The 23,489-nt window shown below is 51.6% G+C and overlaps 3 protein-coding genes across 14 annotated transcripts; 1 reads left to right on the forward strand and 2 right to left on the reverse strand.

Moving 5' to 3' along the window:
• Positions 1 to 294: 294 nt before the first annotated feature.
• PSORS1C2 (psoriasis susceptibility 1 candidate 2) lies at positions 295 to 2,822 on the reverse strand. Of its 2 annotated transcripts, XM_059398980.1 has the most exons (3): positions 2,088 to 2,822; positions 1,699 to 1,800; positions 295 to 1,073 (listed from the first exon to the last, which is right to left on the reverse strand). In XM_059398980.1, the coding sequence occupies exons 2-3, from the start codon at positions 1,751 to 1,753 to the stop codon at positions 718 to 720; spliced, it is 411 nt and encodes a 136-aa protein (XP_059254963.1). In that variant the 5' UTR covers positions 1,754 to 1,800; positions 2,088 to 2,822; the 3' UTR covers positions 295 to 717. The 2 variants fall into 2 exon arrangements, with proteins under 2 accessions (XP_059254963.1, XP_059254962.1); XM_059398979.1 differs by lacking the exon at positions 2,088 to 2,822 and having other exon boundaries at positions 1,699 to 1,940.
• An 853-nt stretch (positions 2,823 to 3,675) lies between these two features.
• Positions 3,676 to 18,087, reverse strand: CCHCR1 (coiled-coil alpha-helical rod protein 1). Of its 10 annotated transcripts, none has more exons than XM_059399788.1 (18): positions 17,961 to 18,086; positions 16,884 to 16,950; positions 16,592 to 16,805; positions 15,048 to 15,351; positions 11,848 to 12,011; positions 11,595 to 11,745; positions 11,310 to 11,420; positions 10,958 to 11,107; positions 10,350 to 10,460; positions 10,142 to 10,248; positions 7,533 to 7,645; positions 7,328 to 7,373; positions 7,046 to 7,182; positions 6,732 to 6,920; positions 6,535 to 6,636; positions 4,483 to 4,634; positions 4,195 to 4,324; positions 3,676 to 3,967 (listed from the first exon to the last, which is right to left on the reverse strand). In XM_059399788.1, exons 2-18 carry the CDS (start codon positions 16,897 to 16,899, stop codon positions 3,855 to 3,857), a joined length of 2,310 nt encoding a protein of 769 aa, XP_059255771.1. In that variant the 5' UTR covers positions 16,900 to 16,950; positions 17,961 to 18,086; the 3' UTR covers positions 3,676 to 3,854. The 10 variants fall into 10 exon arrangements, 8 of the variants coding, with proteins under 8 accessions (XP_059255771.1, XP_059255772.1, XP_059255767.1 ...); XM_059399789.1 differs by having other exon boundaries at positions 11,610 to 11,745; positions 17,961 to 18,085; XM_059399784.1 differs by having other exon boundaries at positions 4,195 to 4,366; positions 17,961 to 18,085.
• Positions 18,088 to 18,339: 252 nt separating this feature from the next.
• Positions 18,340 to 22,378, forward strand: TCF19 (transcription factor 19). 2 transcript variants are annotated; one of them, XM_059399793.1, is made up of 4 exons: positions 18,341 to 18,536; positions 18,940 to 19,547; positions 20,752 to 21,307; positions 21,612 to 22,378. In XM_059399793.1, exons 2-4 carry the CDS (start codon positions 19,313 to 19,315, stop codon positions 21,850 to 21,852), a joined length of 1,032 nt encoding a protein of 343 aa, XP_059255776.1. In that variant the 5' UTR covers positions 18,341 to 18,536; positions 18,940 to 19,312; the 3' UTR covers positions 21,853 to 22,378. The 2 variants fall into 2 exon arrangements, with proteins under 2 accessions (XP_059255777.1, XP_059255776.1); XM_059399794.1 differs by having other exon boundaries at positions 18,340 to 19,547; positions 21,967 to 22,378.
• The last annotated feature ends 1,111 nt before the right edge of the window (positions 22,379 to 23,489 follow it).

Raw genomic sequence — 23,489 nt, forward strand, 5'->3', positions numbered from 1 at the left:
TAAATAAATAAAATCTTTAAAAAATAAATAAATAAATAAAAATATAAAAAGAGAGAGAGAGAGACCTAATTTGGTTTCTCATTCTCCAAAATAGGGGTTCCAGAACAGGAGAAATGTGGGTCTGAATGTCCTTGTTACTCTGATAGTTACGTTTCCAACTTCCTCCTGCTGGGCTCTACATGCATATGGACAAGACAGGAACTCAGACTACTTCCAGACCTCTGTAGGTTTGTGCCCTGAGGAAGGCATCTCAATATTCAAAGATCTAATCACTGGCAAAGAAGGAGCCAAGAATCAAAATTAAGAAAACATGGATTTTATTTTTCCATTTCATGGGAAGTACGGTCATGGTCTCCGGATAGTTCCCAGCTGTAGGCCACCAGATGGCAGCAGAGAAAAAGGCGCTGCAAGCCTGGCCCCAGAAGCCCCAGGGGTGGGGAAAAGGGAGGAGGTGGGAAGCAGGTAGATGGGAGAGGACAGGACATGAGGTAGGGTTGTATGCTTTAGCTGTCAGAGAAAAAGGGAGGAAAAATGTGGAGTGGATCTCAAGAATGGACAGAAAATATTGAGAATGACACTTTCAGAGTTCAGCATAAAATTGAAGGAATGAGGAAGGAAATTGAGGCTGATGCAAAAATTGAAGAGGAATCAGAATGGTACAAATGGGCTTGAGGGGCACTCTGCCTGGAGGCCCAAGATATCTGTGGGGGAATCCCTTTATCTGTACTCTTCCTGCGGTGGGTCAAGGTCTGGCTCCTCTTGAGATCCATGGTCCACTTCAGGGGCAGGAGGCCAGGGGTTTTCTGGAGGCTGGGGTCCTGCTGGCCAGGGGTCATCAGGCCGGGGAGGTTGAGGAGGATCGGTTCTCGAGGGCTCAGGAGGCCAGACTCCAGATTCTGGCAGGTCTCTCGAGGGACGACTGGGGCCTGGAGGTGGAGGGTCCTCAAAGAGAGGGGGTGCTCCTGGCCAGGGATCACCAGGGATTGGGGGCCCCTGAGGCAATGTTGGGGAGCCCTCCTCCTCTCCAGCCTCTGTGGGTGGGGGAGGGGGGTGCTCTCCACTGCCTGAGATGCCTGCGGAGGAAGGAGAAAGGTAAAAGGTGGTGAGGGCCAGATCCCTCCTCCCCTAGCTGCAGACTCAGGGGGCATAGCCTCTCTGGGATAGACCACAGCCTGAGCTGACACCACAAACTTGAAAGGTAACTCTCAAAGAGCTCTCCACACATTTACAAAATACCCAAAGGGATCTTAAAATGACATAAAAACCTTGACCGGAATCATTGACTTGAACAATTTTAAACCGACAGGAACTGACCTAAGTAAGCTCCATTCAGCCCTGGCTGGGACTCCCACTGGCATAGCCTCTGTGCTGGTCTACACCTCCAAAGCCATCCACACCTTGTGCCCATGTGGCAGCCAGACCCCACCCTCTGCAAACACATAGTCCTCAGCTGTGATGAATACTCACCCACACTTGGATTCTGATCTAGATTGCCACATGAACCTACACTTGAACCAGTAAAAACATTGAGCTAAAATGCACTTTCCTGCATCACCTTCAATCTCTTAACTCCTCCCCTCATGGGAATACCCAGAATCTTCTAGAATCTCCTCTATTCCTATGCATCCAATTCACACTTGCCTCTCTTGACCATCCCTCCATCACCTCCAACTGCACCCTGGCCTGTTCCCAGCTTACCTCCAGCACACAGGTAAAGGACCAGGATCCCCAGCAGCTTCCAGGTGAGCATCATGGCTGTCTCCTGGCCCCCGAAGTTGGGGGTAAACTGAGTCTAGGTGCCTGGGAACCCCAAGAGGCTTTATAAGGGAGGAGTGAGAGGCAGTGTCGGACCTCTGGGGAGTGGCCAGCCCAGTGACACAAGGAATCCCATCAGAACCTAACTGGTCAAACCCGTTTGGAAGGCCAGGGCTAATGTTTAACCTCTGACAGCAGCGTCCCTCATTTTAGCACCCCCCCCCCATTTTGGGATCTAGCCACCCAAGCTCTATCAGTGACCTAGACCTTGGTCATCCCACCCTTATGTTCACATCCTCCTCCACACACACCCTGCAGCAATCAATACCCACCTGTCATCTCTGTAATCACAAGGACGTCCACCTTTCATCCCTTGAAGCCACGGGAAGCCAAGAAATGGGAGCCAACCATGCGTGGGGAAGCAGTGTAATTACAGGGGTCAGGAGGCAGGACGCCCGGGCAAGAGCAAGGACAGGGGCTTGTTATAAACACACAGGATGCAACTAGAGTGGTCTCAGCCAGTACCCCAAGCCTCCCCCTGGGACTCAGTTTTGTCCTTGGACCTTTCACTCCTCTCAGGACTGGGAACCACATGCTGCCTTCCCACATGCCTCCACAGGCACCTAGGGGGCCTCCCAAGCAGTGACATCCGAAGAATTTCATCCAGGAGCCGCCTGGGGTGATGGCAGGTGAGGAAGTATGAGGACATCCTGATTCCTAACCCCCTCCCCAGAGCAGCTTCCAACAGTCACAGCCCAGAGCCTCAGGAGGAAGCTGCCTCCGCTTCCTGTCAATCCCCGCCTCTTCCTCCTCCCTCTGGAATCCTGCTCAAGGCGGCTGCTGCCCTGGTTCTGGGTGCCAGCTCTCTGTGCCCTTCCCACCCCCATCCTTCAGAGCTCAGTGCGAGTCTTGTCTAAGTGTCTCAGACACCCTGGAACCTCCACCTCAGGAAGGCCGCCACTGGTCTAGAGCTCTAGTTCGCCTCTCAGAAGTAATGCCTCCCAAACAGAACTCCTTTCCTCCCCAGGCTGTTCTCCATCTGGTCTGCTCCCCTGTGGCTCACTTCGAAGCCTTCATTCTGCTCCTTTCCCCAACCCCAATACCCCCCAAGGCAAGCTCAGCCCATGTCCCCATTCGGGAGCTCATCTCTCCCTAGCCTCCCCAGCACCCTCCTAACTGGTCCCCCCCCAACACCCTTCCCCCACCCAAGCCCCATCCTCTACAGCCAGCCAACCTAGCTCATAAACATATCAGCTTAACTGTGTGCCTGCACCTGGTTGAAAAGCACTCCAAGGGCTTTCTATTGACTTAAAATAAACCCGCCCGTGCTACCAGTCCCTCCCTCCAGCTCTGGGCCTCAGTGCTTGCCTGCCCGCTGCAGGACTCCTCTGCTGGCCCTCTTGGCTCCTGCTGGCAGGCAGATCTTCACAGATCCCCTCCCCAGGGAGCCCTTTCTGTCTTCTGGTCTAGCTGTCCCTCCCAAGCCAGGTTCTGTCACGTCACTGTATTTCTTTTCTCTTCATGGCAACGCTTGCTCTGTTCACTTAGGTACCTGTCCATCATCTATCTCCCGCCCCCGCGCTGGGATGTTGAGACCAAGGGAACAGGGACCCACCCATCAAATCCACCACTGTGGTCCCTGAGCAAGGAAACTGCTTGGCACTGAGATTCCCAGCAAATGAGTGATGTTTTATATTCTGACTCCTGGCAGTGATCATTTTCCAGAGGTGAAGAGTTTTCAAACAAAAGTTGAGAATAAACTTCTGGAGCACCTCAAAAAACTTCCTAAGCAGCCAGAGAAAGGGGTTTTGAAAAAGGTACCACCTAGAGAAGTAGCTGTGTGAGACCACTCCCTGCATTTTCCAGACAGAGATAGCTGCAGCAAGAATTCCCTCCCATTCCCCAAGAGAACACGGCACCTGCTGCAGTTGTCTTTATTAAGCCACAGGATTCACAGGCATCTTGGTGGCCGGTGTCCACGGTGTCCACAAGGGCAGCTGGCTGACCTCCCCACCCCCACTCCACTTCTCTGGGGGCCACCCCGCCCACCTTGAGCCCCCTGCTGCACAGAGTGCCCGGAGCTGTTCAGAGGGAACTGTTCAGAGGCAGACTGGAGCAGGACAGTTCTGGTTGTCTCCTTCAGAGATAGCTTCCTCTTTGGAAATGGCCTCACTCAGTCCCTGCAGATCATCGAGCAGGACAGAGAGGGATCCTGGGAAAGAAGACCCCAAGGGATAGCAGCTGAGCAGAGAGGGCAGCTCAGCTCCAGTGCAGCAAACAGGGCTGCCATCAGCTTGGAGGTTCCCTGGCCCAATGCGGGCACAGTTGAGAGGCTGTGGGCCTCCAAGGGTCACAGAGAATGATGCTCATGCATTCAGAGTGCCTAAAGGAGAGATTCCTAAAGTCCCCCGCATTTGTCCCTTCCTACATGGCCCATACCTCTTATGGACTCCTTGGAGATGGGTGCTGCTCCTGGAGGTACAGGCAGTGAAGACCCTGGGGCCCAGGGGCTGGACTCTGCAGACTTCCCCTTATCCAGCAGGGAAGGAAAAACTGCCAACAGTCGCTGCTGCTTGTAACGGGAGAGGAGACCCTCCTGCTGCAAGGTGGCCTGGGAAGGAGAGGGTTAAACGCCACCTAGCCCAGGCAGAGCCGCCCCTCCTCATAACCCCCCCCCCCCCCGGCCCCCACCAGACCCCGGTCTCTGTTCTTCCCTCTCTCCCCTACCAGCATAAAGTTCTTGTCCCTCTCTAGCTCCTGCAGGCGCTGGGTCAGCCGCAGCCCCTCCTCCTTCCGGGCCTCATCTTGCAGGCGCCTGAGCTCCTGGTTCCGCTCCTTCTCCCGGGTGGCTTTGCGCTGCATCTGGCGCAGGGAGACCACTACGTGGAAGCCAGGGCACAGAGGGCACAGGTGTGGGGCAGCCCAGAAGCAGAGAGGCACCATGAGAACAGGACTGCAATCGTGGGAACACTGGGCCCTCAGCTCTATGGCTCAGCGAAGCCACTTATGCTCCAGGGCTGTCTCCTCTGTGTGGTGGGAGTAGTGGCTGATGCTCCACGACCTTCTGACTCTGTGAACCCAAAGTACCTTCCTCATCCCGGAGACTTCCTGGAGTCGTGTAGAGGAAATCTGAATATGAACCAGATATTCCATTTTGTGCCACTAATGTTTTCTTAACGTATGACAATGACACTGAGGTTATGTAAGAAAATATCCTCTTCATAGGAGATGCAGCTGGGTGGTCATGATGTTTGTAACTTAAAGTATTTCCCAAAAAATGCACGTACCAGTGTGTATATATATGTGGATAGAGCAAATATGGCAAGAGATTAACATCTGCTGGGTGCTTGGCTGGCTCAGTCGGTGGAACACGAGACTCTTGATCTCGGGGTTGTGGCCTGGAGCCCTACACAGGGCGTAGAGGTTATTTCAAGAAATAAAATATTTTTAAAAATTGGTTACTAGGGGCGCCTGTGTGGCTCAGTGAGTTAAAGCCTCTGCCTTCGGCTCAGGTCATGATCTCAGGGTCCTGGGATGGAGCCCCACATCAGACTCTCTGCTCAGCAGGGAGCCTGCTTCCCCCTCTCTCTCTGACTGCCTCTCTGCCCACTTGTGATCTCTATCTGTCAAATAAATAAATAAATAATCTTAAAAAAAAATTGGTTACTAACTGTTCCATCTAGTCAGAGGAGGTAAACAAGTGGGCATTATGTGACTCTTGTAATCTGTCCAGGTATTTGAACTCTGTCCTAATAAAAGAGGGGGAAGCACCTGACTGGCTCAGTCCGTACAGCGGTAGAGAGTAAGATTCTTGATCTTAGGTTTGTGGGTTTGAGCCCCATGCTGGGTGTAAGGATTACTTAAAAATAAAATCTTAAAAAAAAAGAAAGTTGGGGGCAGACACACACAGCAGAGCACACCATGTAAAGATGAAGACAGAAGGGAATGATGTGCCTGCAAATGAAAGGATGCCACAGACTGCCGGCAACCACCCACCAGGGGCGGGGTGTCATCAAAGTGTCTCTCAACCTCTAGCAGGCACCAGCCCTGGCAGCATCTTGAGTTCAGACTTCTAGCTTCCAGCTTCCAGTACTGTGAGAGAATAAATTTCTATTGTTCCAAGGCAAAAAAAAGTTGGGGGTACCAGTTGGTGTGAGGTCAGGATGGCCGTTGCCTTTATGGAGGGGAGTGGCTGGGTGGGGCTCATGCTGGTGCTGGATACGGGGGCTGGCTACAGGAGTGTGTTCACACCATGAGAATTGATCTGTACCATTTCTTGTAACTTCACTATTTGCAGGATTCAAAACAGTTTTTAAAACCTCATGTAGGGGGCGTCTGGGTGGCTCAGATGGTTAAGAGATTGCCCTCAGTGGGGCCTGGGTGGCTCAGTGGGTTAAGCCTCTGCCTTCCGTTCAGGTTATGATCCCAGGGTCCCAGGATCGAGCCCTGCATCAGGCTCCCTGCTCAGAGGTGAGCCTGCTTCCCCTTCTCACTTTCTGCCTGCCTCTCTGCCTACTTGTGATCTCTGTCAAATAAATAAATAAAATCTTTAAAAAAAAAAAAAAAGAGAGACTGCCTTCAGCTCAGGTCATGATCCTGGAGTCCCAGAATCGAGTTCCACATTGGATTCCCAGCTCAGAAGGGAGTCTGCTTCTCCCTCTGACCCTTTCTTCTCGTGCTCTCTCAAATAAATAAAATTTTAAAACAAAACAACCAAAAAACTTCACGTCTAACACTTCCTTCTTCCCGGATGCCCGTATCCATCCCAACAAATCTCACCTGCCTTGCCATGCTCCCTCCGAGCCTCGTTCAATCTCCTCTCTGTTTCTAAGAGCTGTTCCCGCAGCCTAGTTTCCACTTCAGCCACCTTCTCTTGCAGAGCTGGGGGGAAGGGGCAGATGGAGTGTGTCGCAGGGAGCGTCACTCCTCTGTCTCCCCCAGCCCTCCATGGTAAACCCACTGCCCCTCCTGCACACCTTGCCCATAGATCTCCTGCTGCTGGGTCAGCTCCTGCCGGAGACTGGCAGCCTCCTCCGTACTCTCCTTCTGGCCCTGGCGGGCTGCTTCCAGCTGCAGCCCCAGACTAGCCAGGGACTCCTGGGTCCGCTGCAGCTCCTGCTCCAGCTGCTGGGCCACCTCACTCAATTGCTGCCGTTCAGCCTCCCCTGGAAAGAGGTGGCACTCCCAGGGTCTCTCTGTGCCCCAGACCCCAGCTCTTCTCTTCTCTCTGTCCCCAACACACCCAGCTCTGGTGCCTGCTCCAGCTCCGGGACTCTAGGACCAAACGTACCTTGCTCCCGGGCCCGGCCCACCTCCTTCTGGATGATGTGGGCGCTCAGCTGCAATTCCGCATCCAGGCGGTTCCGTTCCTCCCGCAGCTGCTCCAACTCAAGGCTCACATCTGTGACTGGCAGGAGTGGGGGACAGCTGGGGCAGGGAAGAGAAACAGAGTCCAGGGAGATCACCCAGCCTGATCCCTAAGCCCCCACCCCTTTTCAGTCCTTCCTGTTTGGGGTCCCAGCAAATAACACTTAACACCCTCCTGTCCACCTCACAGCGCCCCAAACTTTACCTCTCCTGGCGCAGCTGAGCAAGGACCAGTTTTCGAGCCATCAGGCCTGGGGGAGAAAAGGCAGAAAGCAATGAAGAGGAGTTTGAGGACAAAAGGGAGGAAGGGAGGAAGGGGAAGGATGCCCAGGCTGGTGACGAGTAGGCATGAAGATGGATGTGGGAGGAGAGAGCAGGAGCACAGCGTGGCTGGCAGTCGTCCTACCCACCCTGAATGGTGTGGACCCTGCGGACTGCGTAGCTGACTCGGCTGCTGAGGCAGGGAAGCTGGGTGGTGGCTCGTTCCACCTCAGCCATGGTGCTCTGGAGCCAGGTCTGAAAGCTGGAGAAGGCACAAGGTCACTGACCCTTCAACCCCACCTCATTCCCTAAAGGAGTTGATGTGACCTGTCAGGACAACTCCTTCTATCCTATATTCTGAAGTATGTGGGGAGCACAGAAAGGAAAAGCATAGCAGGGAAGAGAGAAGCTGAAGCCAAGGGGTGGGGCCAGTTATGTCTGAGCTCTCTCAGCCAATGAAGAAAACCTGAGAGCTTAAGCCTGTTAGTGTTAGAAAAAAATGATCCTGTTACTCATAAGGACAGCACAGCTATGCTTAGTCCCAAAATCCAGGGTGAACTTCTCATTTGGGTCCTAGCAATCACTATCTTTAATAAGAGCAATAAAAACAAGAACGAGCTTCACAGGGTCACATCTGATCTGGACCCAAGCCCATAATACAGCAGAGTTCAGCACAAATGATTCTCCAGAGGCTAAATAAATCGAGTGTCATAAAGCTAGCTCATCTCTAGCTGACTTGGACTTTTTTGCCAGCAAGCCGCTGGACATGTCTCCTGGTTCTGGAAATCTCCTGGTGCCGTATGCCACGTTTGGGTGTATGAACTTATGTGCATTTTCCTCAAGAACAAAGCACATAGCTTCCATCAGTTTTCTAAGGAGCCCTTACCCCAGGAAGGCATTACGTGGCAGCAGACCTTTGCAAGCAACTTGACACATTTATTTCTCATAACCTATTTTTTTATCACTAATATGCACTAGAGATCAAAGCTATCCTCTCTAACCATTCCCTGATGCCAGTGAAGGCCAGATCCAGGTGCCTTATCAGCTGGCTGTGCCCCAACCGGGACCAGCACGGCTCATGAAAGCTGAGAAGCCTACATAGGTGCCCTGGGAGGAGGGTGAGGCAGCATCTCAGGGCAAGGGTGGAGTTCTCCAGGAGGGTCCAAGTCTGTATCAACTGAAAAACAAGCAGACGACAAAGGCTGACAGTTGTATTCCTAGCAGCACGGCAGAGATGTGTTACCTAAAGTGTTTGAGCAGATGCTTCCGACACCCCATGACTCTTCTAAAGCCATTTTCTGGGGCACCTGGGGGGCTCAGTCAGTTAAGCAGCTGCCTTCAGAGACCTGGAATCAAGCCCTGCATTGGGCTTCTCCCTCTCCCACTCCCCCTACTTGTGTTCCCTCTCTCACTGTGTCTCTGTCAAATAAATAAAAACATTTAAAAAAAAAAAAGAAAGCCATTTTCAGATAAAGTCTCCAGGCCATCAAGAGACTATCTAACAAACCTGACAACAGTCTGAGTGTGGGTTGTTTTAAGCCTCGTGGGCCATGAGTCATTAGCAAGAACCATTTCAGTGATGTCCTGGTGCCAAACTAAAACTCTGTGTACAGTGTACCTTCCCATTCTCGTGGAAGTAGGAGGCACGCACAACGAATCAAATATGGATGGTTCATTATAACTAGTCTAATTCCGTGCAAAGTGGAAAATTTTCATGATTTTTTAAAATTTTCATAATTTTTAAGTAAAATTAGTCTTCAAGGTACTAACCCAACAGAAAGTGATGGTGGAGGGGCACCTGGGTAGCTCAGTCGGTTAAGCGTCTGCCTTCAGCTGAGGTTATGATCCCAGGGTCCTGGGATTGAGCCCCGTGTTGGGCTCCCTGCTTCTCCCTCTCCCTCTGCCCCCCTTCCTGCTTGTGCTCTCTCCCTCTTTATCTCAAATAAATAAATAAAATCTTTAAAAAAAAGAAAAAGAAAGAAAGAAAAGAAAAAACAAAGTGATGGTGGGGACCATCAGCCACCCCACCAAGGACCTATCTGGCACCAGTTTTGCTATACCAATAATTCTTCCGTGATCCATCCTGAACAGCCTCCTGGTAACAGTAAACATTTACAGAGTCAGATGACACGCCAGGCACCATGCCAGGAGGTCTACGAGGACCACATCAGCATCCCAAGTCCAAAGCCGAGGACGGGCTATTACCAGCCTAAAGAATTGTGTGTTCCTCCTTAGAGAGGTCTTTCTAAAGGTTATAAAACAGGTGGCAAGAAGGAAACACCCAGGAAGTTGGTATGAGAGACACAGGCTGGCAAGTGATTAAGAAGGAAACTGGCATACATTTTAGATAGAGTATCTAGTAAGCCACAGGTGTACAGCTTTAAAATATGGGTTAAATCTGGTTCCAACAAAATAGGGTGTGCCTGTAAAATTTCAAAGAAAGAAAGTGTAGCCACACTCTCCATCCTCGAACAACTCTGAAGGTAGTGATCCTCCCAGGTAAACTGAACTACAGGAGGAAGCATGGCCTCACCTCCAACCAAATACGCATGGTAGTCCTAACAAGCGATCCTCAGGGGACTGTGGAGCAGGTTGTCCCAGGGAAGAACAAGCCCAGGCACTCTTGGGGCTAGAAACTTCTCGCCCTGAATCCTCCAACTGCCAGCTTTTCATTGCCGTTTGCCTGGGCTCTTAAACTCCAAGGTGCCGGGAAGCTGGGGAAGCAGAACTCTACTCCACGCACCCTCTGTCCCAGTACCTGCTGACAGAGTTGGCCACCAGCTTCAGCTGCTCCTCGGCTGTGGCTGCGTGCTGCTGCCTCCGGCGTTGGGCCTCCTGAGCGCGGCTCAGCTCGAGCTGCAGGGCCTGCAAAGATGCCAGGAGGAGAGGGGTCCCCTCTACAAGGTTGTGCGGGAAGAGGTGGGAGGAATCCCTGACGCCTCATCACCCCTGCCTGGCACACAGACCTTGGCGCCCATCCGTTCCACCTCCACCTCAGCAGCTTTGTCCTGTAGGGAGCGCTGCAGGATGGCCTGTTCCTGGCTCTGGGCCACAGCTTGGTCCTGGAGCTCTGCCACCTGGCGGGACAGGGCACAGCTGGAGGGGGGCACTGGGTACGGAGGGGCTGGTGCCCAAGTCTCTGATAGCACAACATGCAGGGAGACAAGCCTGGGTTCCTGAGAATGGAGTCTGAGTCCGGGTTTCCTTCCAGAAACATGTTGAGGAAGCTCGCTGTGACATACCCACAAAGACTCACCACCTCCGCCCATGCCACCCATGCTTGACCATTGTCACCTCCTCGGAGAAGCCGTTCCTGAGCATCCTGTCTAAAGCTGGCCCACCCCACGATCTCTTTCTGTCACACTTTCACACTTCTCCTTAAAGCACACATAATTTCTTGACAGCGTCTAATTGCTTGCTCCAGAATGTGAGCTCCACGACAGCTTGCCTCTGTTCGGGGCTGTGCTCCCAGCACACGGAAACCACTCACTACATCTTTGTCGGGTTAATACCATCCCTGACATAAGGAGCCGGGAGCTGGGGGAGAATTCGGGGGGAGAGAGAGTCAAGTGACCTGTCCCTTCAGCTGTTCCACGCATCCTCTGTGCTCCAGCTCCTGGGCCTTTAGCTGCACCATGAGGGCAAACACCTTCTCCCGCCAGCGCTTCAGCAGGGACTGGCACTTCCTGGTGAACTCAGGCTCCAGCGAATCCGAAGGCTGAACCTGCAGGGTGGAAGAGGGATGGAAGATGAGCTCCTGGGGGAGAAGAGGAAGGAGGCATGTTTGGGGTTTTTTCCTCTGTCCTGCCCAAGCAACAAAGAGCCACAGCAAGAAGAGGTGTTCACCGAAAAGAAGATGCCAGCAGGTTCTGGCAGTACGCCAACTGCTGGTACCCACAGGGAGCCCCTGGGGGCAAGGGGCCCACCTTCCTGCTCAGCTCCTCCTCCTGGATGGTCAGGATGTGCATGAGGCTCTGCACGCGCACCTGCAGCAGCTCCGCTGTGGTGTGCAGGCCATCCCGGTCCTCCTGCAAGTGCTGTGGACCAGACAGGAAGGGAGAGCAGTGACCTCTGTGGGACGTCCATGCAGGCCCACAAGCGGCATCCAGATGCTGCTCCTTGTCAGCACTGCCTTCTATCCTGGCCACCCCTCTCCCGGGATCTGGTCCCTGAGCACCACCCCCCAACCTCCAGCCCCTACCCAGATGCACCCTATACTCTCTGACTTGAACGGTTTCCAGAAGCTCCTGGCGCTCCGATTCCCAGGTCTGCCTGTGGACCTCCGGAGGGACTTGCTCCCCCACATATCTCCTTAAATTCTCAACCAAAGTCACCTGTGCCTCTAAGTCTTCTTGGGCCTTGCTAGGGTTGGGATGAGAACAGGGCAGCCATCAGTGAGGCAGCTGAGAGAGTCACCGTGTCCACCACGTGCCAGGTCTCCCCGGCTGCCCACCCCCACTTTACCTCAGCTGCTTCTGCAGCACCTCAGCCTCCCTCTGGGCCACAGCCAGCTCCTTGGCTTCCCCTGCCCTCCTGGTTTCCAGACTCTTCAGAGATTTCTCCAAGCCCTCAGCTTTGTTGGTCAAACTGGAAAGAGCCTCCTGGTGAGCCTGTGTCAGGGAGGAGAGCTGTGGAGAGAAGAAGGGGCACAGCAGAGGCCAGCTCACTCCTACATCCAGACTGTCCAAATCTGCTTCCGCTCGGGCCCTGCCCCTGCACTCCCATCTTCTGTCACCTTAGACAACAACCCAGCAAATGGCCCAGCTGCACACACGGCAAAATGCAGACAGTGCTTGGTGCCTCACTGTCCTCCATTCACCTGCCAGTTCATCAGCAGTTCCTGCCAGGTCCCTACTAAACAGATCATCTTCTGTCTCCACCACCACCAACCCTCATCTCGGGCCTGCACAAATGCAACAAACTCCTGACCAGTCTTTAATAGCCTTCAAGGTGGGGAGCATATGGGTGGCTCAGTCTGTTAAGCATCTGACTTTGGCTCAGGTCATGATCTTAGCCCCAAGGCCTAGCCATGAGTCTGCTTATCCCTCTCCCTCTGCCCCTCCTCCCTTTTCATGCTCTCTCTCTCAAATAAATAGATGAAAAAAGTTTAAATAAATAAATAAAGTCTTCAGTGGCTTATCAAAGCACTGACAACAAAGCCCAGCTTCTTCCCTCCGCCTGCAAAGCCAGACATGCCTTTGCCTCTGCCACTTCTCTCAGTTCAGCTCCTATCACTTGGCTTCTCCCAATTCCTCAGACCTCAGGTGATGTCACCTCCTCAGAAGGCCTCACTGGGCCCCCCACCACCTGCTCCATCCTATCACCTGTTCCAAGTCATTTTCAGCTCCTATCATCATCTGGAATGATCCTCTCCACAGCTTAGTGTCTGCTACCCTCTATTCCAAAGGAAGCTCTAAGAAGGTAGGAATCCTATCTTTTTCTCACTCTACCTCCAACAGGGTGGAGGTAGAGTGAGAGACACATGTGGGAGACACTGTAGGAGTTGGGGGACAGGTGGTGGAGGAAGGAGAGAGGCTGCCCTCTAGCCCTATCTTCATACCACAAAGTCATCATTTTAAAAGGAAATCACAAAATTGGTTGGTCGATCGATCAATGGATCGATCGAACTATCTATCTACCATCTATCATCTCTAAACTAAGCTCCACACCCAAACTGGGGCTTAAATTCACTGACTGAGCCAGCCAAGCACTCCACAAAACTGGCCTTTTTAGACATAAAATACAAATCTGATCATGTCATTTCCCTATAACATACTTTTCAACAGCTGCTCATTGCTCTCAAGGTAAAGTACAAAGATCTGAACAGACCCCGAGGCCTCCCCATGTGCACACCATCTAGGGCCCCTCTCATCTATACTCAAGCCCCTCTGGCCTCCTCACGATCCACGTGCTGCCAGGTGTTGCCAGCTCCCATCACCTCCCCATATGCTAGTTCACCAGCCAACTCCTATTCAGCTCAAATGACAACTTCTTATGAAGCATCTTTCATAAATCTAAAGGCCATTTATATTTTTCTTTGAACTACCTCCTGTGTCCATTACCTGGCTAGATTTACTATCCTTCCTTATCAACTTCTAGGCACACAGTATGTTAGGGACATCAAACTTTTCCCATGATATGAACTGCAAATGTTTTTTATGTTCTTTAATTTTACTTCTGTCATTTCTAAATTTAACATTATAAAGCCAATGTATCAATCTTTCCTTTAATGCTGGATTTTGATTCATAGGGAGAAAAGCTTTCACCAATCAGAGGTTATAAAGGAATTCACCCAGGGGCACCTGGCTGATTTGGCTGGTAGAGTGTGCAACTTGATCTCAGTATCATGAGTTCAAGCCTCATGCTGAGTGTAGCGATTACTTTAAAAAATAAAATATTGGGGGACGCCTGGGTGGCTCAGTTGGTTAAGCAGCTGCCTTCGGCTCAGGTCATGATCCCAGCGTCCTGGGATCGAGTCCCACATCGGGCTCCTTGCTCAGCAGGGAGCCTGCTTCTCCCTCTGCCTCTGCCTGCCATTCTGTCTGCCTGTGCTCGCTCCCTCTCTCTCTGATAAATAAATAAAATCTTTAAATATATATATATATTGGGGCACCTGGGTGGTTCAGTTGTTAAGCATCTGCCTTCGGCTCAGGTCATGTGATCCCAGGGTCCTGGGATGGAACCCCGCACTGGGCTTCCTGCTCCATGGGAAGCCTGCTTTCCCCTCTCCCACTCCCCCTGCTTGAGTTCCCTTTCTGTGTCTCTGTCAAATAAATAAATAAAATCTTTAGGGGCACCTGGGTGGCTCAGCGGGTTAAGCATCTGCCTTCGGCTCAGGTCTCAGGGTCCTGGGATTGAGCCCCACATCGGGCTCTCTGCTCAGGAGGGAGGCTGCTTCCCCTATCTCTATGCCTGCCTCTCTGCCTACTTGTGATCTTTGTCTGTCAAACAAATGAATAAAATCTTTTAAAAAAAAAAATAAATAAATAAAATATTTTAAAACAACAACAATAACAATAAATAAAATCTTAAAAAAAAAAGGAAAATTCACCAATGATTTCTTTTGGTATCTTTATAGTTTCATTTCCTAACTAGGGTGGTGTTCCTACGCCGCACTGTGCGCATTAGAGCTCCCTGTCCTTCTGCTGCATGGCATTTCTCCCAATTGCAATTGATTAATTAGGATTAAATTAGGTGCTGAATGTGCATGTCCCCCACTAGGCTGTCAGCTCCACCCACCAGGACTCAGGCTGATTTGCCCACCTCAGGGTCCTGGTTCCTATCTCAAAGATGGCAAAGAGTAAACACGATAAATGCTTCCTGAATGAGTCAGCTCCCTTCCCAGTCCACCCTCTCCCACCTTCCTCACTACCCCTACAATGCTCTCACATGAAGTGAGTACCCAGAGTGAGGTAGGAAGACAAAATACTTCCTACTGGAAGTGGAAGGAGGGCTTCAAGTGAGTCCTGGGAGAAAAGTACAACCTGAATAAAGACCAAGACACCCAAATTCATCGTTCCAGGTCCTCTGATCTCTCACCTTCACCAAACATCTCATCACTCCTCTGCTCATGGGACCTCTTCTGTGGAACCCACTCTTTGCTGGGAAGCTTCTGCCCAGTTCATTCACTGTGAAGCTAAACCCTTCTCCCCCACCACATTCACCTGTTCCTGGTGCAGCCTCTTAACCTCCTCCAGTTCCCGCTGGCTCCCTTCTTCCAGGTTCTTTCGGACAACCTCAGCCCCGGCCAAGGCAGCACGCAGGCCCTCAGCCTCAGCTCGGCCGGCCTTCTCCGCCCGTGCCAGAGCCTCCAGCTCCATGGCCTGGGCCTCCAGTCTCATCTTCTGCTGCAGTGAGGTCTCCCGTAGGACTCGGACCTCCTCCTCAAGCCGCCGCAACTCTTGCAGCTGCCGAGAGATCAGCTCAGCCTGCTGGCTCAGAGCATGTGACCCCGCTAGCTCCACAGACCTTCAAAGACAGGTTAGCACACGTGAGACCTATCGCTGGTGCTGGGAGGGTGGCAGAGGGCACAAAGGGACATGGGAAGAAGAAAAGGATCCCTCTGCTATTGTGTGTGGAGATGGTGGGGATGAAGTTGGTCTACGGGGATCTCCGCCTTTGCATCACTGTTGTTTTTTATCATGGCCCTACTAAGCATATTAGGTTCACTGTCTGGGCTCAAAGGACTTAAAGGCTAGCTGAGATCATGGAACACAATCTCTGCTGAGCTATACACAGGGAGACGTGTTAAACACCAAATGTGCACATCATTAGGCCACACATTCTGAAATGGAGGGATTGGAAGACAGCCAGAGACTTTGAATTCTGATTTAAGGGCAAAGAAAAGTTGGAGGAAGTTTCAAGGAAGAGAGGTCATGGCTTCCAGTATCAATACAGTGAGACCAGGTGCTAGTTAAAAGTATTTATTGAGTGTTATGTATCCTGTATGAGGAGTCAACAGCACATCAATAAATTACATAGTCTACTGGTGTTTTGTAAAGTTTAAAGCAGCTTATGATAACATGGCTCTTGACATAACTCCCTCACTGAGGCCCAGAACCACAAGATTTTTCTTTTAAAATGGTGGAGATCTACAGCCTAGAGATATTAGTTGACTGGCCAAAGGACCCTAGTTGGTAGCATCAGTCTCTGTCTCCTGACACCCACTCCAGGGCTCCCCTTTTTTTCATCATGCTCCTTCCTCTTGGACAGGGTCCCATGTGCAATCCCAATCTAGAGCGAAATGGCAGAATGACATTCTGGTACATTGGAGGAAGACATACAATGAAACATCAAGACTAAGAATCAGAACTTTACAAACAAAACATCAACAAACAGCATGGCCAGCACTAATGGCAAGCACTCCATTAGAATGAATCCAACCCTACCACAGTACAGACTGTACTCCTACTAGTTTGCACTTCTTTATCTTGCCTTATATTATGCTTATTACTGTCAACTGTTGGTCAATCTACCTCTTCCCTTAGGATTTCTAATTCATTGATATCAGAATCTCATTCATTTTTGTTACCCCCATTCCTAGCACCTAGCACACTGCCTTATTACTTGTACATTATAACTTTTAGTAACTGCTTAGGTTACCGCACATATTAGGGAACTAAAGGCTGAAACAGGGTAAGGAATCTATTTCAGGGAAGAAAGGTCACTGGCAAGCAAGCCCATGAAAAGAGCAACAATGAATCCCTACCTGCCTCTCCGCCCTGGCTCCTTCCCATTGCCAGAAACATCCTGTTCCCACAACATCACTGGAGGTCTCTTGTTGTCTGGCCGCCTCTCTGAGATATCATGATGGGTTGGGGGTTGGACCAGGGGAATGTCTGAAACCCAGGTGGGAGCCATTCTTGGTACAGTTGGAAGGGGACGAGCTTGGAAATGGGAAGGGGGAATCAGCCCAGTGGAACCTGAGGAATCACAAGGACAAAGATGGTCAGTTTCCTAAGGAGAGACAATCACCAGTCCCCTTTCCTGGTTCCACTGACCTGGAGGTTGAAACATCTCCACATTATATGAAGTCTCTAGATTCTGTGTACAGCCATCTATGCTTCCCTGGACAGTAGGAGAAACAAGGACACCCCGGTTCAATTTTCAGGATATCTTAGAAAGCTCCTACAATAATAAAGTCATTAGTAACTTCCCAAGAGAAGCAGGAAATACCCGAAGTTCACTTGTTTACCCAACCCGGTTCCTGACAGAACTATGGCAATAACAGTGGGAGGGAATTAACTTGAGACAGGGAGCTCTTAGGTTTTACTCATACTTTCAGAATTCCAGGCAGAGCCTTTACCCTCCTCCTTAAGTTTCTATAGTCTCTGCTGTTCCTTGTTGTAGGTGAGAACGGAGGTGTGCAGTGCAGGGGCTGTGAGCCCAATCTCCAGAGTTCTCTCCATGGCTCAGCAAGGCCTTCCGGAAGCCCATCCAGACACCACCAAGCCATGACTCCTGGGTCCTTCCCTATTAAAGCATTGGCCCAAGGCCTGGCCCCAGACGAATATGGCCACATGAAGGGCAAGACATCTTCCCAGGTACCCGGGGAATCCAGGGAGCCTACACCTCTTGGCAGAAAAGCCAGCTTTCTGACATCTCATCCAAACCCTTCCAGCAACTTTCCTCAGTTTCTCTTTACTGTGCCCTCAGCTGACATTCCTGTCGCCTCCCCTCCACTCTCCAGAGTCCCAGAGCACAAGAGAGATCTCTTCAAGGTCTCCCTATCCTCCCACCAGAATTCACGTGTTTCCTCCCCCTATCTGGGTACGGCCTCATCTGCTTTTTTCCTGAAGGAATTATTCTGGTCCCTCACTTCCCCCTCATCTCCCAATTGCCTGCTCGAGCTTCCCTGCACTCTAGCAGGCTCTCACTTCTTTCCACCCCACCACCTCTCCCCCAGAAACCCGAGTCTTCAACCTGTTGGACCCTGGGCTCTAAGGCTGTTAGGGCCACCTCATCTGTTCCTTTACCTGGTCCCTATAGCCCTCTCCCCTATGGACCCCTGAACCCACCCCCGTACCCCCTCTCAGCCCCTTCCCGCCCCCAACCGACTCTTCCCGAACGCCCCTTACCCAGCGCGAGAACGCCCTCTGCCCTTAAGCCACAACCCCTACACCTCGCTCCTTGGGCGCGGCCTCCGCCCTTGACCGCGCCTGCGCAAAGCGGGCAGCTTGGCGGGCCGCTCTAAAACGCCGTTCCATCCAGGGAGGAGGGAAAAAAGATGGACGCAGGCGCAGTCGTAGTCGTATCTAAAGCCCGGCCCAATTAAGGCATTGGGGGAAGTCTCCGCGCCCTGACGGCTCCTCCCAACTCCGGGAACCCGGGAAAACCTGTGAACTAATCAGAGAAAGCGGAAGGCGGGAAGTCCGGGCACTCCCCGAGCGTCGCCCAATGGAGCGGAGGGGGCATAAATGAGCTGGCCAATCAGGAATGGTACGGGGCGGGTTCGCTTTGCGCGCACCTCGGACCCCGGAGTTCCGAAGGCGGGGCGGGAGCTGCCCGCGCGCGGAGACCGCGCCCCTCTGGACCCCGGCTTCCTCGCTGTCAAACAGCCACGGTAGCGCCAGCTCCGGCCAGAGCCGGAGGGGTCCCACGGCCACCGCACACGCTGGCACTGCCTGGAGAGACTACTTGGAGACCGCACCGCGGTAGATCGGAAACGGGACTGGGCAGGGGAGGAAAAGGCTGGGCTTGCTGTGCAGGATCTCGGGGCGCTCTTTCCCTGTTTATATCCCACCCGGAGAAGCTGGGAAATCAGGATTAGATCTGTTTTGTCGGAGAACGTAGGAACTATTTCCACTGCTTTTTCGGGGATGACAATGGATTCCCTTCCCACTGGGGTTAAAGATAGTTAGGAAAGATTGGCCCGAAGGGCGAGGCACGAGCAAGCAGGAGGGGTACACTATTTGGGTAAGCGAGTCTGACAGGAAGTTTTTCTCCAAATTACACTGAGGTGGCAAGTTAATATTGTACAGAAGCAGGAAACCCTATACACACATCTACAGTTTGCATTTCCCTGGAAGCTCCCTAATATATTGTTGCCCCGCACAGATCGAATCTCCCTGAATACTTCACGGCCTGAGGATCTAGTTCAATTCACATGCAGTAGGACGTGTTTTTGCACTACGCTGGGACCTATCCTGAATTTTTCCTTTGTAAAGCTGCTTGACAGTTTTGTTGGCATCGCATGCCTTAAGTTCCTTGCACTCTGAATTTGGACTACTCGGGCCTGGGTTCTCATGTGAAATTTGCCACTGACCCCTGGTGAAAACTCAGGCCTGTGCTCGAAGTTGAAATTGCACAAAGCACAGCTCAAAATCTGCATCAGAAGGAAAGTGAACTCAGGCGAGCGTGCATGGCTCAGGTGTCAGAAAGGTGTATGGACTCCTGAAGTGGAAGAGGTGGTGCAGAGGGGGCACCGCCCATGCTGCCCTGTTTCCAGCTGCTGCGCATAGGGGGAGGCAGGGGTGGTGATCTCTACACCTTCCACCCTAGCGGGGCTGGCTGCACCTACCGCTTGGGCCGTAGGGCGGACCTGTGTGATGTGCCGCTGCAGCCCCAGCAGGAACCCAGCCTCATCTCTGGAGTCCACGCAGAGCTGCACGTTGAGCGCAGGGGTGATGACTGGAGGGTCAGCCTGGAGGACCATAGCAGCCAAGGTGAGCAGTAAGCGGGACGCTCTTATGCCTGGGCAGTTGCAGTTCTTAGGCTGGAATGAATTAAGGGGCTCCGCAGGGACCTTGCCTGCCTCCCAAACTCCCTATTGGGTTGGACCGTTTTTTAGTCCAGACCTGCATCTTCCCACTAAAGGTATGCTTGTCAGAAGCTCTCCGTGGGGCTGGTCCCTGATGATCCCTGCCTAGTCGGAACCATCTGAACAGGAGTTGGTAGATCCGGGGACTGGGTCATTAGGGAAGCATCACAGTGGGGATGTTCTGGAGCCACTGGGGGCCAAGCTCAGATGACTCAGTTTCCAAATTTGCTGAGGCACCTTGTTCTTATCTGAAGGCAGTTATGTGTTGGATTATGGTTTTTTAAAAAAGATTATTGAGTAAGAGCGAGATAAAGAAAGAGGAGCAGGGGAGGGGCAAAGGGAGTGGGAGCAGCAGACTTCCCTGCTGAGCAGGAAGCCTGGATACAGGACAGATCCTGGAATTCTTGAGATCCTGATCTAAACCCAATGGAGACACTTAACTGACTTGAGGTGCACCTTGGATTGTATCTTAATGATCTGGGCATGTCTTACTCCCTGACTTGCAGGCATTTGCAGCCAGCCTGAGAAAGGCCTGGTCCCTTCACCTTTCTGGGTCTGTTTCCTCATAGGTAAAATGTAAGGCTTTGTAAAGACTGTCTGGGGAGAGTTGTGGAGATTAGATAACTATAGTAGCCAACATTCGTTCAGTGCTTACTCTCTGAGCCAGGCCCTGTTTTTAAGTGCATCGAATGTAGGAGAGCACTATTATCATTCCCATTTTACAGACTAGGAAAATGAGGCACAGGGAGGTTAACTTGCCCAGGTAACAACTGGTAAGGGTGGAGCCAAGATCTCAACCCAGTCAGTCTAGGGTACTCACTAACTTTTTGCATTGGGTGTCGGAGAAAGGGACCTCAGCAGTGAGGGAAGGAGTCCATTCTTTCCATGTGCCCTGTTGGGATGGCATAAAAAAGAAACTTGTTCCCAATTCACAAAGAGCTTAATATCTGGTATCACCTGCTGAGGGATTTCAAATGTGAGAATCTGAGGACAGGTGTCCTGTTCTCATGTTCCCTAGAAAATCAGAGGTGGCCAGATTTCTCCACTCCTAACTCTTGTCGTTTGTTTTTGTCATTCTCTGTATCTGTCTGGTGCCCTGCCACCAACAGGGACTCTGGTCAATAATGTCCGACTCCCAAGGGGTCACAGGCTGGAGTTGAGTGATGGGGACCTTGTGACTTTTGGTCCTGAAGGGCCCCCAGGAACCAGCCCTTCGGAGTTCTACTTCATGTTTCAGCAAGTCCGAGTCAAACCTCAAGACTTCGCAGCCATTACCATCCCGCGGTCTAGTGAAGAGGGAACCAAGGCTGGCTTCTGGCCTATGCTGCCCCCCCAGGGGGCCCCACAGCGCCCCCTCAGCACCCTTTCCCCTGCCCCCAAAGCCACACTGATCCTCAATTCCATCGGTAGTCTCAGCAAGCTCAGACCTCTGCCCCTGACCTTCTCCCGGAGTGGGGGTGAGCCACAGAGCCTGCCTATTCCCACTCCTCCTAGGGAGGTGGGGACCACTCCTTCTGCCCCACCCCCAAGAAATCGGAGGAAATCCGCTCACCGAGTGTTGGCAGAGCTGGATGATGAGGGAGAGACTCCGGAGGGCCCCCCACCAGTCTTTATGGAGCCCAGGAAGAAACTCCGTGTAGAGACAACCCCACAGACACCTGGTGGGTAAGTGGAGAGATCTTTCTCAATTTTTAACTCCTTTTTGTCAATTTTTAACTCCTTTTTGATCCCTTTGTAGAGCCCCAGGCTGGGAGGTGACCATCTGCTCTGGGGATAGGAACAGGGATGGAAACAGAGATGGGAATGGGAAGTAGATGGAGCTGGAACAGACACTGGACTGGCAAGACCTGGGTCAGCTCTACTATTCTGGTCCCTAATCTATCTAGGCTCACTCTAGGATTAACTAGGTAAAGTTCTAGGCTGCTTCTGCAGGTTTCCAGTGACTTGGTTTTTGTGTCACTTTCTTTAGAAATAGGCGTGGACGACCTCGGAAGCACCCAGTGCGCTCTCCCAGGGCTCCCCCAGCAGATGGGAGTGGGGAGCCCTGTGCAGCCCCTTGTTGCTACCTACCGGAAGAACAAACAGTTGCCTGGGTTCGGTGTGATGGTTGTGACCTCTGGTTCCATGTGGCCTGTGTTGGCTACAGCATCCAGGCTGCCAGGGAGGCTGACTTCCGGTGCCCAGGGTGTCATATAGGTATCCAGACCTAAGACCCACCACCAAGGCACCAGAGGACAGAAAGCTGCCACCTCCACGCCATAGGTGGACAGGGTGGGACACCGATGGATCCTAAGAAATGCCCCCTTCTTCCTTTGCCTCTCCAGTGGGGATGACTACAGGGAAAGTGTCCATTGCTATGGATATTGACTCAAGGCATGAAGCAGGCCCTGACGGCCAAGGTGACAGAAGAGATGGTTTCCTGCCAAAGAAATTGCTGCCTCCAGGAAGCTGCCAGCAACCTGAAAATTCCGTTACAAGCTACAGGTCCATGTCATGGGTACTAGAATGTCTGTGGTCAGAGCACCCGTTAATTATAGAATCCCTGGGCAGATACAAGCTTCAGGTCTTGGAGCAAACATGTTCTTGGATGGCATCACTAAGGCCTTCTGGGAAAACCCAAGGCACAGCCTCGAAACTTTTACATTTTGAGTCAACCACTGGCACTGACCACGATCATGACTTGGCTTTTCAGAGCTTTGCTTCTATTTTCAAATAAAGAATAAGCAGCTTCATTCACTCCTAGATATTTATTCTTTTTCCAGGTCTGATACTCCTGGAGTTCTGAAGGGTATGGTCTGGAAAACTTGACTCTTTAGGGGAAGAGATGAGCACAGCACAGGGAAGTTTAGACCTGCTTACTTGGTTTAGAATGGGCTGGAGATGGGAGACTGGAGAAAAGGTAATTAAGGTTCCTAGTTTAAAGGAAAAACAGATCCATTGCCATTAAAATAAGGTAGATGGCATTTGGTCAAGTTCAGGAGGATGGCAGAACCTTTGAAAAGAGAAAAACTGATACACCAGCTAGAGGAGATGCTCACCTGGTCTAGTTGTGGAGCAGTGGAACCCAAGTACAGCTCACAGGTTCTCTTCTGTGAGCCTACACCAAGCAATACCAAACCAACATAGGGTCCAAACAGGTTTTATAGCTCTCACTAGGAAAGCCTCATCTTAACCTATTACAATCTTTAAGTCCATGGTCTTCTATTCCTACTTAGACTTACCAACCCAAGTCCCCCTACCACAACATCAAGGACACAGCTCTAAGCAAGGGCCCAAGTAACAGCAGAACCAGGACAAAAACTTGGGGGTCTGGTGCATCACTCACGGACAGGGTAGGCCAAATCCCTTAGGTTGAAACCAAATGGACTTTGGTATCAACAAAGAACAACTGTTTCTAGTTGGGACAATATGCAGAAGAAAAGGATCTCAAGTTGATTCCTTAGTATAAAGCTACTAAAGGACACTTCCAGACTCAAGTAAGGAAAGCAAAGTCGGCTCCTAACAGTGAGTGGGCTACAAAAATAAGACAATCCAGGAGTGCCTGGGTGGCTCACTCAACTGAGTGACACTTGATTTCAGCTCAGGCTGGAGCTCACCTTGGAGTCTGCTTCTTTTTCTCTGCCCCTCCCCCTGCTCATATTCTCCCTTAAATAAAATCTTTAAAAAGTAAGGGGCGCCTGGGTGGCTCAGGTCATGATTTCAGGGTCCTGGGATCAAGCCCCGCATCAGGCTTTCTGCTCAGCCAGGAGCTTGCTTCCCCACCTCCTCTGCCTTCCTCTCTACTTATGCTGTCAAATAATTAAATAAAATCTTTTTGGGTGCCTGGGTGGCTCAGTGGGTTAAGCCG

The sequence above is a fragment of the Mustela nigripes genome, chromosome 5 (assembly GCF_022355385.1).
Source record: "Mustela nigripes isolate SB6536 chromosome 5, MUSNIG.SB6536, whole genome shotgun sequence".
Classification (NCBI taxonomy): domain Eukaryota; kingdom Metazoa; phylum Chordata; class Mammalia; order Carnivora; family Mustelidae; genus Mustela; species Mustela nigripes.